The sequence below is a fragment of the Tamandua tetradactyla genome, chromosome 24 (assembly GCF_023851605.1).
Source record: "Tamandua tetradactyla isolate mTamTet1 chromosome 24, mTamTet1.pri, whole genome shotgun sequence".
NCBI classification, from domain to species: domain Eukaryota; kingdom Metazoa; phylum Chordata; class Mammalia; order Pilosa; family Myrmecophagidae; genus Tamandua; species Tamandua tetradactyla.
The window spans coordinates 13,681,392-13,701,929 of NC_135350.1; the positions used below are offsets into that span (position 1 = coordinate 13,681,392).

At 38.6% G+C, this 20,538-nt stretch overlaps 1 protein-coding gene across 1 annotated transcript in view; it reads left to right on the top strand.

Moving 5' to 3' along the window:
* Positions 1-662: 662 nt before the first annotated feature.
* The window catches only part of COL25A1 (collagen type XXV alpha 1 chain), a 486,980-nt gene continuing 467,104 nt past the window's right edge, over positions 663-20,538 (top strand). Inside the window, 2 exon segments of the mRNA XM_077143256.1 lie at positions 663-959; positions 1,977-2,046. Of these exon segments, the coding sequence (XP_076999371.1) occupies positions 663-959; positions 1,977-2,046 (367 nt within the window).

A 20,538-nucleotide genomic window follows, 5' to 3' on the forward strand; every position in this document is an offset into this window, starting at 1 on the left:
CGAGGCTGCGGAGATACTTCGGGAAGCCGCGACTTCGGCCTCGCGCCTTGCTTCTGCTCCTTGGGTTACTTCGTTTTCCTCCACCACCCCCCCCCTCCGGTCACCCCTTTTGCCCTGAGCTCTCTCGGTCTCTCTCAGCCTTTTTTGCCTTTAACTGAATCCAGGTGGGACACAGGTCGGCGTGCGGAAAAACGTCGTATAGGTAGAAATAAGGAAAACTAATAGAAAGAGAGACGCAACAGGTCCGGTGCTCGGTGGCAGCGGCTAGCGGCGCCCCTCTCCGCTTCTTGCCCGCAGCCCCTCCGGCTCTGTGCGGCGGCTCTCGGGACCTCGAAAACCGGTGTCAGTCTTCTGGGAGGCTGGGCGGATCATCGGGTGGGTTTCGTTTCGGTTTTTACTTCATTGCCACCCAAACCCCAGACTGCGGGTGTTTTTCACGCCCGGCTGGGAGGGGAGAAGATAGCGGAGGATGGTGCACGCCTGCTGGTTTCGGAGCTGAGGAAAGTGGAGGTCCATCTCCGCTCTCGAGCTCCGACTCGGCCAACTAGTGGTGCAGGCACTAGGACAGAACTTTGGAGGAATCGGCCTTTTTTCTTTGCTTTTAAGATTTTTGGAGGTAATAGAGGGTGGTAGGCGAAGCCGAGGCAGCCGACCCCGCCACAATGCTGGTGAAGAAGCACGCCGGGAAAGGAGGGGGCCGTGAGCCCGGCTCCGGGGATCCGAGCCCTGCGGTGCAGCGCTGTGCCCGGACCTGGCCGGCGTGCGCGGCCCTGGCTGCCCTACTGTCGGTGGTGGCCTTGATGTTCTGCCTATATCTGGGGGTGAAGACCAACGACCTCCAGGCGAGGATCGCCGCTCTTGAATCCGCCAAAGGGGACCCTTCCTTTCGTCTGCTGCCTGATTCCCTGGATCAGCTCAAAGCAATGGTGCAAGAGAAAGTGGAGCAACTTCTGGCTCAGGTGTGAAAGGCTGGGGTATTTTGCACAGACGCGAATCTGTGTACACGATCAGTCTTTTCCCTTACTGTGTGCATACTCCGTGTGGCTGTCTGTGTGCATGTGCTAGACCACTGTAGCATACATTTGTATATGCTCATCTCTCCGGCTCTGTCATCATCCCTCAGTCTTCCCTGATGTTTGCATGATGAACATATATGGAGGTCTATAAGGGGACAGGGTGGGGTGGTATTTTATCTCTTTCTAGTTTTCTGGAGTCACATGTGATTCTTTAACGTGGCGCTTATTCTTGCAGAGATAACATCTGTTTTTTTCCTTCACATCTTGTAAGAAGGTTAGGGCCATACCTGTTATTAATATACACAAGATACTCTTAAAAATGAAATATCCCTATATATGATTTAAAATTAATGATTACAGCATTAAGTGTTTTCATACTAAATATTTAAAAGGAAAAAAAGTCTTAATTTTTGTAAAGGATGTAGTACCATGGGTGTTTGTGAATGCAGAGCCACTGTAGTTGAGAGTTGAAAGGAATTGACATGTTTATTAAAACATGTCTTGGCTTGGCTTTAGACAAGAATTAGGGGTTTTTCTGGAACACGCTCTTCCAACAGAAAGGCTGTTTGGCAGTAGTTGCAGCACAGTGTGATAAAGCAATCCATCTTTATGTATAAGGTATTGGCTGTTTTAAGACACACATCTTACATAGAACTGCAGTATGTTAGTGCCAGGCTTTTGTACTGATTGCCTGTATTTGAGCTGGGGTTGAGAGTTGGGGTAGTTGGGGAATGAGAAAGATGTTGCACAAGTCCAGCATTCTTGATACCATGTAAATAGTCTTTTTCCTTTTTTTCAACATGGATATTATTAACTTTTGACTGAAGTCTAAGTACATATGTAAATGTTAGTTATGCAGGCTATCAAATACTGGTAACTCAGGCATATGGCCAGAGAGCCCCTAAAGAATCCATTTCTGCTCAGTGCTGTTGCTGATTGTTAATACTTCTTTTCCTACAGAAATCCTATGAACATATGGCTAAAATAAGAATCGCAAGAGAAGCACCTTCAGAGTGCAACTGCCCAGCAGGTAAAGTGAAACTATTTAAGAAGGTTTCTTTTGCAGCAGATCTTTTTAAAACCAAGAGCTGGTGTCTGTCAAGCCTACCTGTAACAATAGTAAAGAAAGAATGCAGATCCAACTTAGTTTAATAAAACCAACATGTCTCAGTCAAAAGAATGGCAACTAAAGCCCAAATATTATTTTAGGCAGCATACCAAGATTGGCTATGGGAAAGCAAAGGACATACTGATAATCATCAAAGAGAATACAGGCAAGATGAGGTACAAGATGAAATTCTTGATTCACAGATTTAAAAATATTTTTCAGTTTTATGAAATTATCTTAATACCTGTGGTAAAAAAAGATACATTGTAGAAATGTTAGATTCTGAATTCCTTGGTGGCTAATGTTGCATTAGTGCGAGTTTCCCTATCATTCTTTTTGGCATGTGATTACATTGCTAGGCCACCTTCACTTCCTCTGCTGCATTTTTCTTTTCTATAAAAAGCATTCTCTCTCCTATATTATTGCTAAAGATGAAGACTAAAAGAAGATTGGTGCTTTATCTTGAACTTCCCATTACAAACTATTGCATTCTCAATGACTTCTCAGAAAAGGTTTTCATATTTTTGCCATTTTTCTGTGTAGCTTGTAAGAACTGTATTAATGATAGTATATTAGTAGAAGGATGGAGACAAGAGACCTCAATGAATCAAACCTCCTTAGTAGTCCTTTTTCTTTTTCCCAGACCTCTGAGGCTTGGTAGTTATCTGTAGACCTCCTCCCAATTTAGGAGCTCTTGGAATGTGGTCCTTGGGATACGTCTAGTGTATTCAACTAATAAAAGCCATGAAAAACGCCTGAATCTTGAGATAAACTTTGTTAATGCATTTATGAAAATTTTAGTTTCTTTAATCATCACTGATGTAAAAGTGAGTGTCTTTACATTTTCTTTAATGACCAGGGTCATGACGCTTAAATTTAAATACATAGACTTGGTTGTATACATGGAAAGTTTAGTTCCCATATTTTTCCATATTCTGAGTTTTTTACCCCTGCTGACAACTTGATTTGACACAGCTAAACTAGACACCATGTCTAGCAATTTTTAATGTCAACCCCAGGATGTACATCATAAAAATGTTTGCTGTTTTTATGTTCGGCTATATTGTTGACCAAATGCTAATTTTTAAATGATGCCCTTGGCTTGAGAAGAAATACATGTTAGGTGACCAGAAAACCTAGAGTTAACATTTGACGTGGTGGGTTTCATTCTTAGTTATTTCAAGTTGGCAAAGATCTCAGAAGTCAGAAATTTGAGGAAGGCACTTTTCTAGGGCAGGAATTAACTCACAACAACCTCATCAGCCTGTACAGATTATTTAAATTCCCAGGACAGTTGGTACAGGACTTTACTGATTATACCACTTAGAGCCCAGCATTTTCTGTATACAATACTTTTACTAGCTGTGTGCAAAATAACTAGTGTTTAATTAATTGAATTCCTAGTGAATTTGATAAAAAGTAGAAAAGTGCCAACCACAGCACTGAGTTTGGTTTTATGTGAAGATATAATTGCTTCATGAAATTTATTGTCAGTAAGCTATTGAAGTCTAACTTATAACCTGGAAGACAAAAATAAGGGAATACTATTAGATTCAGAATTTACTTTGTATTATCTTGGAAGATCAATTTGAATCATTTGTCATCTTAACATATTAATTTAGTAATAAATGGCAATTTCCCTGGCTTTTTTGTTGGCTCTCAGAAACAACTGCTTTACTTCTTGCCACCACTAGAGCTCCACATTACATCAGTTTTTACCCAGATACTTGCAAGGTAAACATCTGAAGGTGCACATTCCATTATACAGAATCAAACAAGTTTCTTGCTGACTAAACTACTGTTATACAAATACTTCTTTCTGCTTGTGGAATATCAGACATCATCAAAATACGGCATTATGTTGAAAATAGTATCCCAGAGAAAACTGGGTATTTTAAATTATGGTCAGTGAAGTATTGTCTTAGGGCATGAATGGGCTGGCCAAAAGGATTAGAAAGGAGATACTGAGTTTCCCACCTGGTTTGTCTCTAACCCTGATTTGCAGGGACTAAGAGTTGTCACCCAGACATCTGTTTGCAGGGCAGAGCCCGGCAAGTCTGTGACCTTAGCTCAGTTCCGGTGGACAGATGCCCACCCCTTGAAGTTGACACTCTTGTTGACAGTCTCAACCAGAGAGCAATCTTTTGACAGCAAAAGAGTGAGTCTGTACTGTTTATCTTCCACTTTAATTGCATTTGATAGAACTCAGTCCCAGCGAGGTTTATCCAAGTAGTTTACGACAAATTCATAGAACTTACAGATTTTTTATATATATACAGAAAAGAACCTTTGTGGAAGAAGGATGAGAAAAACTGTTTATTGAATTATTTCTAATTGTAAGGGTTGCACTGTCTCATTTAATCTTTACAACAACCCTGAAAGCTAAGTATTAGCAATCTCAGTTTACATATGCGGAAACTGTGACTCAGAGAAGTTAAGTAACATAGAAAGTTCAAGGTCAGGATTCATGCCCACATCTGATGGAATTGAAAGCCTAAAGTCTGTTGAGGAACAGAGAATGAGTATAGGCTTTGGCAGTTTTGGAATGGAATATTGGGTCTGCTGCTAAATAATTACGTGGTCTTGGTCAAACTAATGCACAGAAATCTTTGTGTTTTATTTTCCTCATCTGTACAAAATGGCCAATAATACCTTCCTTGCAAGGTGATAATTAATAAGTGGCATGGCATATTAGTGGCTATTCGTTAGTGATAATAATTACTATTCCTTTTACTATAATATATACTACTCAACTCTAATCTGGCCCATGGAGACACTTGATATAGGAGTATTTTAAATTCCCAGAACAGTTGGTACAGGACTGGAGATATTGGATAACTTGCTCAAAGCTAGTTAATGGCAGGTTTTGTGCTAGAACACTATGTTTAATTAAACAAATGCATAGATAATTCGTGCAGATAATCAACTAGTCAGTGTCTCTTGGTGAGATATTGTGAAGGTTGTTTCTTTACAGATATTTATAGTGGTCTCTTAAATTGATTTTATGGACATATCAGGGAAAACTTTTGATCTTTTGGGTCAGCTATGATCCAAGTAGATAGTATCTTGGTTAGAAAAAGCATGGAGATACTTAAGACTCTTTTTACAGTTTCAATAACAGATGTTCTAAAAAAGTAGTTTAACTATCATGCTCATTTTCACATTACTCCTTTTCAGGCAGCTTTATTGATATATCATTTGCAAAATTCACCCATTTTAAGTATACAGTTCAATGATTTTAAAAAAATTATAGAGTTGGGCATTCATCATCACAATCCAATTTTAGACCATCACCCTCACCCCCCAATGTCATATTTATTTTTCTCATGCACTCAGGAGAGGCTCTATTTTTTTGAATATGTGCTTTAAAGAAGCCCAAATTTAAAAAAAGCACAACCCATACAAATTGAAGTTCTGTTTAGCAGAATGTTTGATTTAGCAGAAGGTAAGCCATGGAAATCCAGCTGGCATCTGTGGCTTGGCCTCTGTAAAATCTTCTCCCCTCATAGGAGAGAATAAGTTGGCTTTTTGCTATGGCTGTGGAACTCTGTTTTGGGCTCTGTGCTTAGAGTCCTATGAAAAGTCTGTATAAGCCAGGCATTCTTATGCGAGGGTTTCTATGTGCCATTTGATAAAGAATGCTGAGAGCCAGGCAGCCAGCCAAAAGATGATTAGATCCTAAAGGTTTCTGTACCTTACTCATCAGTAGTGTTGCCTGCCCAGGGTATTAGGTAGAACAGCCTCCATGGTGTAGTGGGCAGAGAATGCAAATGGGAAGCAAGAATCCAGAGTTCTAATCCTGCCTTTGTCATTAACGTGTTATATGATCTTGGACACATATTCCCATGAATGACTTTTACAGACTCCATTTTCATGTATCCATAACAGGAGTGTTGAAGTAGAATGATTTTGAAGGGCATTTGTTGATTCTCCAAGTATAAATGGGGACCCTGCTGTATGCCAAATACTGTGCTTGCCATTGGGAATATACTGATGGACAAGGCAGACTTGGAATTTGCCCTCATGAAGCTTATATTTCAATAAGGATGACAGACATTTATTTTAAAATGACACGAATTTATAGGTGGGATAAGTGCAACCAAGAAAAAGTATAGTGTGCGTTGGTACACATGACCAAAATCTCTTCCATGTTGTAGATATGAAGAATTTTTTTTTTCTTTTCTCTGGGGAAAAGAAGAGAAAAATATAATTCCCTTTTAGAAATTCACAATAGGCAAAAATTTGGCTTCTGATTTAAAAAAAGCTTCAGCAATGACTAAAATGTTGATTTGCCTAGTCCCACTTAGATTTTGGGTTTTCAAAGAATTTATGTTAAGATAATGGTACAGGATACCTGATATACCCACACTGAAACTTACCCCAACTCAAGCAAAAAAAAATGGGACTTTAAATATATAAAGGGCTGTTGCAGATAGGATGGTGATGATTTATTCTCTACGTTTCTCCCAAAAATAGAGAGATTCGGGTTGGGTAAGAAGAAAACCTTTTTGTCTGATGGTTCTGGACAGTACACCTGGACCTGGTTACTGTATATTCACTGATAATCATCACATTTAGAATAGCAAGTCATCTTCTTAGAGGATAAGCTAGAGATAAAAAAGGGTATAGTAGATAAGTTCCCTTAGGCCCTCCTAATCTATGAAAATGATTGTATACAAGTAAGAATAAATGTAAGCAAGTAAAAGTACATCTGTTTTCTAAGTGTGAGTTATACAGCTCTTAGCAACTGACTTTGTGGTAACTTCTAAGTTTTGAGTGGAAATACATATTAATTGTTGGTAGCTTTAAGGTTTTGCGCCCTATTCCATCTTTTAAAAAGGACCTTTAAATTACTTGGCATAACATAATTTTTTTTTTATAAAGTCATCGGGATTTTGAATGATGTCCAACTTCCATAAATTTTATTTTATCTTATAAATCTTATATTTCCTACTAACATGGGTTTTCACTTATGCTGCACACTTTTTCTAACCAGCCACACAATGAATGGAAAGAGTGCATCAAGAAAATAATAATGTGTACATTTTCAATTATGTAAGGTAAAAAATAGTTGGGATAAAAAAAAACCAAATTAGAAATACCATTAATGTTATTTAAACTAGAATAGAAGGCATTCTCCTCTTCTTTGGCCAAGCAATACAATGTGACATCTGAATGTCTGAAAGCATTCATGTTAAATTGTGTCAGTCCTAATGAGTACAACAGTTTGGGTGTAACACTTTTAGTTGTTGCAGTACTGGCAAAACTCCTGTCACCCAAGGGACCAGGGACAAATTTCTACTTGCATCAGTGTTCTCCTTTCTTGGCTCTTGGGTTCTCATGTTTATGTTATTAAGAAGCCAATTCTTCAAATTTCTTTTTTCTTCCTTACCTTAGTAATTCTCCCCCCCCCCACCATGAGCTAGGAATTATTTAAGAGAAGGATATGAATTCTACATGTAGTGTAATTCTTTCTAGCTCATTCGAAGAATATGTAGGTACAAGTAGCCTCTTGGGGCCATAATAACCTACTGTGTTTCTGGTTTGCTTGTAACTGCGCTAAGCCAACTATATGGCATTTAAAAGAACAGTATCTAAATGTCAAAATTAGGTCTAGAAAATGAGAAGGGAACGCGTCCTCTCATGTGCAGGATTAGGAAAATGGAGAGCTGGGAGTGGCGGTGAGGAACAGACCAGAATCAGGAATGTTTGCAGTCCAGGAGGTTATTTCCTGCTGCCGGAGGAATCCCACTGGACATTTACCAAAATAATGTCAATCTGTGTTATTTTGAGTGGAAACTATCACCAAAACCTATCATAAAAATTTTTTTTATTCCATCCTACTACTTTATAAACATTGCTTGGTTGTTTGATGGAAGCTGAGAATGTGAAAACAGTGTGTGACCGCTAAACACAGTAGCATTCTTGCCTCCCTGAGTTGTCAGCATGGGTGAAGTTCCCCACAGTGGTTTAATGCACCATGATATTCAACACTTGTTTTCCAATTTTGTTAAAAACAACTGTGGCATACCCAATTCTTAGACATGGGTAGTGGCTATTTCATTTGGAATTTGTTCAGCAGTCTCTCAATTAAAAGAAATACTGGTACTTTAAAATCGACTTCTAAAAAGGAGGGAATGCAGAAAGGTGGGATACAGAAGTAAGTGGAAATCACTTACCTATTAAAATAGAGCACTTTTCGTTGGTGTCATATATTCCTTCAAGTGACTATTCTATGTCATCTGATTGATTCTTCGAGGAACTGCCACCAGGTGGCAGGCATCTTCCCTTTGTGACCACAAGGTGGAGGAACTGAGCTGGACTGCCTCTGATCTGCCGACTCCTTCCCAATTAAAACTGTAGCTGACTTCTCTCTTGACTTCTATTTGCAATGGAAAAGACTTATGGAAAAACTTATGGAACTCTCTCCACCTATATTTGGAGGCTGGTGTGTCCTATCAGTTTTGAGATATTTAAAAGAATCTAGTACGTTTCACATTAATATTGTCAGAAAGTTGAGTTATTTAGTAGGCAAATCCACAGATAAGAACTTGAGACTGGTATTCCAGTAGCTAGAATAAAGGAGCTAAATGTAATCATATTTGTCAGTTGGGGATTTTTGTGCCCACCTTTTTAAATTTCTCAGAATGAAGGATTATTTGGAATCACTTACCAGGCTTTTGACAATTTATTTGGAGTCCCTTTCAAGTTCATTCACCAAGTAAGATGATGGTTAAAATAAGTTCTTTATTTTCCCTCATACAGAGTACCTTAATCTGATGACTAAATTTGTCTTTTTGTTATAAAAGCATTTATTTTCCAGGATTGCCAAAAACCGTGTCTATTTATTTGGATAGTAATAGCTTAAATTTTAGGAGCTCTAGGCTCCTGGATTATGTAGACAAAGTTTTTATTCTTGTATTTTAAACGTAATCAGTACATTTTAAAATACGTTTTTCACATTAGGCTCAGTGGGTGAGCATTATGGTAATATTGAGACTCAGAATATAATATGTCTATATGTGTAACTAGAAGTAGCCTGGTTGGAGTGGGGATAGAGTCTATGATATTTCCTTTCTTTACCAAAGACGTCATGTGAAAGGAGAGCCAAAGGAGGGAAAAGCTACCCATAACCCCTAATCCTCAGAATCATATATCTTTACCACTATACTTAGAAAGCTTGGCATTTTAGAGTTTCCATGATAATGAAATTCTGGATAATAGTTAGGGAGCCAGAGGAATTCTCCATGATGGCTGTATCCTTTCTCATCTTGTAACAACTAATGGGTCAGAATAATCTCAGGAGTTTCTCTTTCAAGACTGTTACAGGGTCAGAATTGCGCTCTTATTTTTGATCCCTCAGATACTGGAATTAAACATGCAGGAAAATTGACAGATTTCTTTCCTGACATTCCAGTGTTTTAGCTCAATTCTGGCAGCTATCAAAGGTAAGTTGTTTGTATTACCCTTCTAGGAATTATGCAGCTCTAATTAATGGCCTCAGGGCCTCTAGAATCGCTGATAATTTTTAGATATACAGGATATGATCATTAAATAAAGCTGATTCCCAAGAACCATGCACCAAATCCAGCATTAGAAAAAGCTGGCAAATTCTAGGATTCTTAGGTGAACTTTGGCATGCTAAAACTAATTTTTCACTGATGGAATTAGGGCACAAGATCAAAGCAGACTAAGGCTGAATAGAAACAAATTTCTTAACTTCATTTTTGGGGTGGTTACAACCAGGCTGGGGTCAAGTGGGCTAAGTGGGTCAACGATCAAGTGACCCTTGTAGGCGGGTCCTGACCCACTCTAACCTGTAAGTGCTCTGGTGGTACAATAGTGTTCTACTTTCAGATGGAGGGGGTCGAGAGGCCAGTTCTACCAATCTCATGTATGAATTCCTTGGCAGGGGGTGTTGTTTGATTCTGAATCTCTGGGATTTATTCTAGAGCTCTCTCTCTACTAGAAGGTTCTCCATAAAGTTTCATATGATCATAATGAAGAACTGTTAAATTGGCTTGGTTGAGAGACATATATATATATCTTATATAGGTACAAATATTCTCTTCTCATGCCTTTTAAACATTTTCTGAGAACTTGGTGGGGCATAGAGTATTAAAGCAGATGCAAATCTTGGAAATCAAGTAGTTTAGGGGTTTACCGACATTTTTTGAAGAAGTTGAACCTTTTAAACAAACTAAATCTTTTGAGAAACCCCAGTATGTGAAATTAGATACAATTTTGGTGGGGGCTGAGGGGACAGAGGCCAAAGGCCTTTATAGTCTTCCTTTCAGCTCCCCACTCCCACCCCCTACTGCCGTGGTAACCCCAAAGAACCTCAGGACTCCACAGGGCACTGTTAAAATGACTGAAAGTCCAATTCCCAGGGTGACCGAAGATCCCATGTCTATATAAACCATATATTTGGTGACATAGAACTCCCCTTCCAAATCCTGTAGCTAGAAGTGTTATTAGAAATGAGGAAGGCATTTTGAATTATTTATTAAGATAATGGAAAGCTGGAAAGCTGGGTAAATAATCCTGTGTAACTGAGCATGCACTGCTTACTAGAAAGCCAACATCTTACTGCATCCTTTTTTCTTAAAAGTCACTTATTTTTTAAAATTTTGAAGTCACAATAATGTTCTTTTTTTATGGACATTTTCTGTGGTTTTTGACTTTTCCTCCTTTGTGATTTCACTTGTTCTTTAATTCTAACTATTAATATGAGGCTATCATCATTTTATAGCAATCCCTTACCTAGCTCATATATTTATTGGAAGCAGTTTTTTTTTTTTTTAAACTAATTGGCTTTTTGGATAATGGTTAATACTTAGCTTGCAAAGCAGTATATGAAAAATAACTTACCTCCATCTCATATTATTTGTAGAAAATCCATTTTGCCAATAAATTGTCAATAAAGATCCATCCAAGATCTTTGAGACTTTTTCATTGGATTTGATTTTGGGTACTATGTAAAGCTGATATTGTTTTTGTCTTGAAATTTAAATAGACAGTACAATGAGAATATAGGAATTATATCTATGTTTAAATAATAAGAGGAAAAATCTCCAGGAATTAAAAATAGTTTACCAAAAATGAAAGAAAAGCATACCATATGTCACAGAGATAGTGTAAATCTGGCTACAATCATTCTGTAGCAAATACTGCAGAAGAGTATTTGAAAGGCAGTACTCTGCCTCCCATTGAAATGAGCATACACTGTCATCAGCAATGTATTTACTGTATGACTGGTTAGTTGTGGACAGTAGTTTGGCCGAGTGCAGCACCTTTCTCAATTGTCTTGTAGGCACACATAATATAATGATATGATGTCTGGGGTTATTGAGCTTTGGTGAGCAATTTATTTTCTCTTTAATATGCAATTTAATGCTATGAACTTCCAGGAAGTCTGGAAGAAAAAACCACTTTTCTTTTTAAACCATTTTAGTGACTTTGCCTTCTCGGTGAAGACAGCTATAGTAAAGCAGCAAAGATAGGAAGGGTTACCGAGTAATAGAGGCTGGCAAGATCACATATGTCAACTAAAGCTATTGTAAGCTGAAGAAGCAAGATTTAAGCCAAACAACCTATCGCTCCTAAATCTACTTCCAAAACCCTACAGACATATTGACAGCTTCCCTGAAGTTTACGCAGCAAGCCTGACAGTAGGGTTTAGTACTGCCATACGTGTTATGCATCTGGAAGTTTTTAATACGAGAAAAACTCTAGCAATGAGAAATTACATCTGCAAAGAAATCAGAGCTTTTAGGTTTTTGCATATAGTTTCGTTCTGCATAAAGCTATTTAATGCTCTAAATTTCGGATCTTTCGGAGAATGCTTTCCTGAATATTGGTTAGATTCTGTCATCAAGTTCTGTGTGGCAAATGCTAAGTATTGGCAGTAAAATTTAAGTTGCCAATTTGGAATATTAAAAAATAAGGTTAATTTATTTTTATGACAAAGGTGTCCTGGAATTAAGAGGTCTGAGGTATACTTTCCATTTTCTATGTGTGAGCCCATGACACATGGAACTCAGAATGTGTTTTATTCTTTTAAGCCTTCATCTTGAGCAGAAAACCCTTGCTTTTAGCATCAGTCTTTAAAAAGCAATCCTCACAGGGGTGCGAGGGTAGTTCGGTGGCAGAATTCACACCTGTCATGCCGGAGACCCGGGTTTGATTCGCGACCCATCCAGTTTCCAGACAAACAGACAAAGAAACAAGCAAGCGAACAAAAAACCAACAAACAAAAATTCAACAATTGGTGCTGTGATCAAGGGATACCCACATGGAAAAAGAATGAAATGTGACCCCCCCACCCACACATATAGCATACAAAAAAAAAAGCAATCCTTAGGCAGAAGAATTTTATAAGCAGCCAGATTTACCTCTTGCATGTGCACATCCTATATCATTTTTTCACCATTTGCATTTTTAATGTCTCCGCTTTTGTTTAATTGTGATCATCTGCCACTTCTCATTAGCATTTTGAGCATCCACATTGCTTTTGAAGTTATCAGATTAACCATGTTCATAGAACTTCTGAAGACCAAAGCAACACAGCACACACATCCAAAGACAGATAAACAATGCTCCCTCATGCTCTCCATAAGCAAGCGTCACCGTAATGCGATCTGTGGTTGGGGAACAGAGTGGACAGGATTATTTATGGAATATACCTAAAGATTTAGGAAACCACTAAACTAGTGGATCTTCTATATTCCTAAATAAGAACCCACCTTGGAATCTGGCCACTTGACTTTCTAATTTCCTCCCCTTTCTCTGGCACACATGTGAACTCTTTTGTCTCCATTCCCTTTATGATGCTACCTGCCTTACTGCTGGCCTCTTCGGTCAGTTTGGTGCTTCATCTTGGTAAAGTCTAGTTGGCCAATTCTGGGTAACAACTACATTTATGGGTAAATCCAGCATCATAACCGAGGAAATATCAATGGTAAATAGGAATGCTTCCAAATTTCAAAAAGTAGTGAATTATTTTCTCAAAAATTGCTGTTAAAAATAAGTTTCTAAGAAAGTAAAATCACAACTTTCATACAGATATAAAATGAACATGTATTAAAGATTTTACACAACACATTATTAAAGAAGGAACGGGCAATATTGCAACCAATTCATAGGTTGTAGATATTTGTAGCTCAGGAATATTGAAATTGACTTGTGATCTTTTCCACAATGGAGGAAAGAAGTCATTTGCCCTCTACCAGTCAAAATTTCCATGTCTTGAAGCAAATTTTTTTTCACTGATCAGTTGTCTGCAATTCACAGAGTTGTAACATAGCCCTTCTTACCTCTGAAAATCAGAATCAGATCAATGGAATGGTTGTTCTGTAGGCAATGCATAGTTTTTCATTGAAGTATAGATTTTCCCCTACATCACTGAAGAGACTACACAGGAAAAAAATTCCTTAGGTAAGCAATTGAATCATCATAGTCATAATAATTACTTATTATTCTACTGCCTACCGTATTCTTATTTTATGGGTTATGTGCTACTTCATTTTGTTGTTAAAATTAGTTATTAAGAGCACAGTTTCTTTTAGTTTGGGCTTTATGTACTTTATATACTAGACCCATGGGGGTAGTGCTAGACCTGCATTACTGGCCTGATTTGCCTAGTGGCCTTTAAAAATGTAATACTGAAAATTTCTTTAAGGAAGGGAGCACTTTGAAAGAATCAGCTTCCTCTACTGAAGGACTGGTGAGTACAGCTTCACAAATGTTAAAGAAAGAGTTGCTGACCCTGCCTTGGTATTTTGGGAAATTATGATCAAGCTATTAATTTATCCTTTCTCCCTTTTCTGCTCTCCTGGAAACCACTCCGACTAATAATAGTGGTTATTGTAAATGTCCAGTTTAAAATAACCAGGAAAGTAAGACATAATAAGGAGTCAAAGATAATTAAAAAAATTTTTTTTTATTAATTAAAAAAAAATTACAGGAAAGAAACACAAACATTCTTAATATGTGATCATTCCATTCTACATATATTATCAGTAATTCACAATATCATCACATAGTTGCATATTCATCATCATGATCATTTCTTAGAACATTTGCATCAATTCAGAAAAAGAAATAAAAAGACAACAGAAAAATATAACAAACAGAAAAAAAATGATACGTACCACACCCCTTACTCCTCCCTTTCATTGATCACTAGCATTTCAAACTAATTTTATTTTAACATTTGTTCCCCCTATTATTTATTTTTATTCCTATATGTTCTCCCCATCTGTTACAAGGTAGATAAAAGGAGCATCAGACACAAGGTTTTCGCAATCACACAGTCACATTGTGAAAGCTGTATCATTATACAATCATCATCAAGAAACATGGCTACTGGAACACAGCTCTACATTTTCAGGCAGTTCCTTCCAGCCTCTCCATTTCCTCTTGGATAACAAGGTGATATCTACTTAATGCGTAAGAATAACCTCCAGGATAACTTCTCGACTCTGTTTGGAATCTCTCAGCCATTGACACTTTGTCTCATTTCACTCTTCCCCCTTTTAGTCCAGAGAGTTTTCTCAATCCCTTGATGCTGGGTCTCAGTTCATTCTAGGAATTCTGTTGCACGTTGCCAGGAAGGTCCACACCCCTGGGAGTCATGTCCCACGTAGACAGGGGGAGGGCAGTGAGTTTTCTTGTTGTGTTGCTGGAGAAAGAGGCCACATCTGAGCAACAAAAGAGGTTCTCTTGGGGGGGACTCTTAGGCCTAATTTTAAGTAGGTTTGACCTATACTTTTTGGGATTAAGTTTCATATAAACAAAACCCAAGACTGGGGGCTCAGCCTATAGCTTTGGTTGTCCACACTGCTTGTGAGAATGTCAAGAATTCAACTTGGGGAGGTTGAATTTTCCCCCATTCTCACCATTCCCCAAAGGGGACTTTGCAAATACTTTTCCACTCACTGATCAAATCACTCTGGGATTCATTGGGGCATCACTCTGGACAAACCAACAAAATCTCATGTCCTACCCAAGGTTCCATGTACTTAGGTTGTTCAACCAAGCTATCTACATAAGTTATATTAGGAAATGCACTAGTCAAAATATAAATTTTGTACCAAATAAACATTTTTTGCTTTAGTCTCACATATAAGTTGAAATTTTAAAATATTAATTACCATCTATTTTCAGCACCCTGCAGTAACGACATTCCTTTGTTCTTCCTCATGCAAAAACATTTTCTAAATTTGTACATTTAGTCACTATCATTATACACTCTAGGCAATCCTAGATTATACCATCTCAATCTTTATCGTCTATCTGTCTTTCTGATTTCATTTGTGCCCCCTGCCTTCCTCCCTCTATCATTCTCACATGCAGCTTCATTCAGTGTTTTAACATAATTGTATTACAGTTAGGTAGTATTGTACTGTCCATTTCTGAGTTTTTACATTCAGTCCTGTTGCACAATCTGTATCCCTTCAGTTCCTATTACCCAATATCTTACCCTATTTCTATCTCCTGATGGTCTCTGTTACTAACGAAATTCTCCAAGTTTATTCGCTAATGTCAGTTTGTATCAGTGAGACCATACAGTATTTGTCCTTTTGTTTCTGGCTAATCTCACTCAGCATAATGTCCTTAAGGTCCATCCATGTTTTTACATACTTCATAACTTTATTTGATATGATAATATTCCATTGTATGTATATACCACAGTTTGTTTAGCCACCCATCTGTTGGTGGACATTTTGGCTGTTTCCATTTCTTGGTAATTGTAAATAATGCTGCTATAAACATTGGTGTGCAAATGTCCATTTGTGTCCTTGCCCTCATGTCCTTTGAGTAGAGACAGCATATAGGTGGGTCCCGTTCCCTGATCCATTCTGCCAGTCCATGTCCCCCGATTGGGAAGCTTAATTCATCAACATTCAGTGTTATTACTGCCCGGGCAATACCCTCCTCTACCATTTTGCCATTTGGCTTTTATATGTCCTTCTAATTTTCCTTCTTTTTACCTTTACTCACAGTTTTCCTTTCTACATTCTTCTCCACACCTCTCTCTTCTGCCTTTGCATCTGTCTGTAGTGCTCCCTTTAGTATTGCAGAGCTGGTCTGTTGGTCACAAATTCTCTCAGTGATTTTTTTTGTCTGAAAGTGTTTTAATTTCTCCCTCATTTTTGAGGGACAGTTTTGCTGGATAGAGAATTCTTGGTTGGCAGTTTTCCTCTTTTAATAATTTAAATATATCATCCCACTGTCTTCTCGTCTGCATGGTTTCTGCTGAGAAATCTACGCATAGTCTTATTGGGCTTTTCTTGTATGTGATGGATTGCTTTTCTCTTGCTGCTTTCAAGATTCTCTCTTTCTCTTTGACCTCCGACATTCTGATTATTAAATGTCTTGGAGTATTTCTATTTGGATCTATTCTTTTTGGGGTATGCTGCACTTCTTGGATCTGTAATTTTAAGTCTTTCATAAGAGTTGGGAAATTTTCAGTGATAATTTCCTCCATTAGTTTTTCTCTCCTATTCCATTCTCTTCTCCTTCTGGGACACCCACAACACGTATATTCATGCACTTCATATTGTCATTCAATTCCCTAAGTCCCTGCTCATATTTTTCCACTTTTTTCCCTATATTTTCTTTTTCTTGTAGGATTTCAGATGTTCCATCCTCCAGTTCACTAATCCTATGTTCTGCCTCTCAAAATCTACCATTGTAGGTTTCCATTGTTTTTTTCATCTCTTCTACTATGCCTTTCATTCCCATAAGTTTTGTGATTTTTTTTTCAAACTTTCGATTTCTTCATTTTGGTCATTCCTTGCCTTCTTTATATCCTCCCTCAATTCATTGATTTGGTTTTTGATGAGGTTTTCCATGTCGTTCATATATTCTGAATTTATTGTTTCAGCTCCTGTATCTCATTTGAATTGTTGGTTTGTTCCTTTGACTGGGCCATATCTTCAATTTTCGTAGTGTGATTTGTTATTTTTGCTGGCGTCTAGGCATTTAATTACCTTAATTAGTTTATTCTGGAGATTGCTTTCACTTCTTTTACCTAGGGTTTTCTTGCTGGATGAATTTGTTGTCTCTCTGTTCTTTGACACTCAGTTCAGCTTTTTCTGGACCTCTAGCTTAGGTTTTGTTTAACAGAGGAGAATTTTTCAGTTCTTGTTTTCTTGTTTCTTGCCCTGCTTGTATGGTGCTTTTCCCCCCCACCCTGAGGAGGGTCTACACAGGTATTATAGCCCCAGCCAGATTTTCCCAGACCAAACTGGCCTCCTATCAGGAGGAAAGAGTCACCTGCATTGGTTTTCCCTGAGGGTGAGACCCAGCAGGTTGAAAGACTTTCCTGTAAAGTGTCTGGACTCTGTTTTTCTTATCTTGCCCAATATGTGGTACTTGTCTTCCTGCAGGTCCCCCCAGCATAAGATGATGTGGTACCTTTAACTTTGGCAGACTCTCCCTGCTCGGGGTGTGGTGGAGACAGAGGAGAGGTTGTAGACTGGTTTTAATGGCTTCAAATTGCCAAGCCCTGGTGTCTGAATTCCTTGAGGGAGGGATTCCACTTGAGGTGGACCTCACCCCTCCCCTGGGGAAGGTACAGGCTTGAGACAAGCCCTGAAAGGAGCTTGTTTCTACCTATGCCTGGGGCAGTTGCATCCTGAGAAGTCCTGCTGCTGAATCCAGAGGCAGTCAAGCCTTTGTAGAAACACAGCCACAAAAAGCTCTGCTTCCTTTTTTTTTCTTTTTCCATCAGCCCTGCCCCCTTGCCGGGTCAAAAATGAGTGACCTCCACATTGACCAGGTTCACCTGAGCTGGGGGCCTATTTTTAGTAGTCAGAATTTGTTGATTAATGCCACAATTGGTGTTTGGTTGGGCTCAGCCCCTGTTGCTGGTAAAGTCTCTTTCCTTTCCCTTCTGGGAAGCAGCCTGTGGGGGAAGGGCGCCGGCTTCCACGGCTTGGGGAACTCACGGTTCTGGGGAGGTTTGCAGCCAGTCCAGCTGGTCTAGACTTGGGTACGCTGTGTGTCCCATCACTGACGTGGCTCCAGGAGCTGTTCTGAACTGTTTCTGGTTATTTAGTAGCTGTTCTGGAGGACGAACTAAAATGCGCACATTGCTAAGCCGCCATCTTGACCCCTCAAAGATAATTTTTAATCATAACAGAATTTGGAAGGGACTGCATTATGACTTGACAAAAACTTTGTGACTAAATCAGTATAATCCTCATGTTTTATATTTTTCTCTCTGTGTATTTAGCAGTAGAGCAAATACAATGTGCTATATTAACTCTACAAATATATGTAGCATATCTTCTTAGCCAAGAGTGTATACTCTCCCCTTTAGGGGGAGCAAATTTTAGTTATTCATGGGTTTGCGTAAGACTGGTTATGGAGAAGCCAATCTTACATTAGCCTTACGTGAGTTTGTGGTCTCTGCCTGGATTTTGGGTTGCTATTTTGGCCACCCTGACCAATAAGCAATGCTCCCTCATGCTCTCCATAAGCAACCGCACCCTAATGTGATCTGTTATTGGGGAACAGAGTGGACAGGATTATTTGTGGAATATACCTAAGGATTTAGGAAACCACTAAAATAGTGAATCTTCTATATTCCTATATAAGAACCCACCTTGCAGTCTGGCCACTTGCTTTTCTAATTTCCTCCCCTTTCTATGACGCACATGTGAACTATTTTGCCTCCAGAATTCAGGAATTTATCTACTAGTATGGCTTCACTTTGGGCACATCCTTCCAGTCTCCATTTCCCCGCCCTTTCATTCATATGTTGCTGCTTCAGAGACTGTATCTTTAGTTCAAATTTCTAATGATTTATTTACCATTATTGGCCAGCTACCTGTTCCCTGAGCCACTGCCATATTTGATCTTTCTCCACCTCTGTTGCTACCTATATACAATGTGTACTTTATCACATTACCCCAAATATCTTGGTCCTCAACTATCCAGGTGTATGGGTGCACTCCTCTGCTCCTACCTGGCTCAGTTGCTGCCACCTTTTGGTTGAGTCCACTTTGGTTTGGGCAGAACAATGGTCGTAACTAGATAATGAAACTGTGTGTATGTAAGAAGAAATATATCAGAATGGGGGATAGCAGGGACACATCAACACTTATGTTTGGGTAGTCTTATATTGTGAGATAGAGGAGACAATTAATTATAACTATTAAGTATTCTGGGTATTAACATCTAAAATTAATTATGTATTGTGAGTAGCACCTGACCTCTGAAGTGCAAGCAGCTCTGGCAAAGGCATAAGAGCCATGCATATTGTAGTCTTAAAAACTCTTTTTATTTGATTAATGAATAAAATATTTATTACTGCCTACTATGGATAAGACCCTGTGCTAAAAGCCTTAACATTTAAAGAAATAAGTAGGCTGCCTAAGCTCATGGAAAAGAATAATAGTGTCAGATAATGGAGACTGAAAACTTCAAGAGAACTAAAAGGTGCAAAAGTAGTCTGTAGCTGACTGTATCTAATTTTAATGGATTTAAAATGACAATAATTGCTTTTTAAAATCATAATTCCAGGTCATTTACTTTTCATTATTTCAAGCATAGATAACATATTAGAGAAGTTGGCATTTGAACTATAATTTTTTTTTGAGAAAATTGAAATGTTTTCTAATGATTTATGATGCTTTGCAGAAATTTTGGTGATACATCAATTCTTTTTCTGAAGGTAAATAATCTTTGTCAGTTGTTAGGTCTAGTGTGAAACTTTTGATCACTCTTCAGGCTACCTTCTTCGGCAGTTATTTTTAAAGAGCCTTGTGTGGGGGGGTTTCTTAAGCTTCCATTCAGATTCTATGGTCATGTTTTCAAGTGAAGAAACAATCTCTGGGTGTTGGCTACACTCTTGTGTTGGAAAAGGAGACCCACTCAGCTGGCCATGAATTACTAGTGCAGCGTTTCTCAACCTTGTCACTGTTGACATTTGTGGCTGGGTAATTCTTTGTTGTAGGGGCTGTTCTGTGCCTCGTAGGATGTTTAGCAGAATTCTTGGCCTCCATCCACTAAATGCCATTTACAACTCTTGGTCATGACAGCCAAATTTCTCCAGACATTGCCAAATATCTCCTAGGTAGCAAAATTGTCCACCACTGAGAATTACTCTTCTAAGGACACCCAGTGAATAAGGAAGGCAAGTCTGTCAACTCTAGAGTCAGCTCTCCTGGAAGATCAGGACTTGGAAAGTGGCCAGAACAATCAGGGTATATTGTCATCCCCTCAGCAGAGGCATCCATTGCCTGTCCACTGAACTGAAGACTTGTGCTCTACTTCAGTGACTCTTCTCCAGGCTGCTTACTGCTCCATTCTCTCTACCTCTACTTCATGGCTTGCATTGGCTTATAGCCAAGGTGTTGCTCAAGGTTGATCTCTTTCTTTGTGTTTGATTACAATATTGTT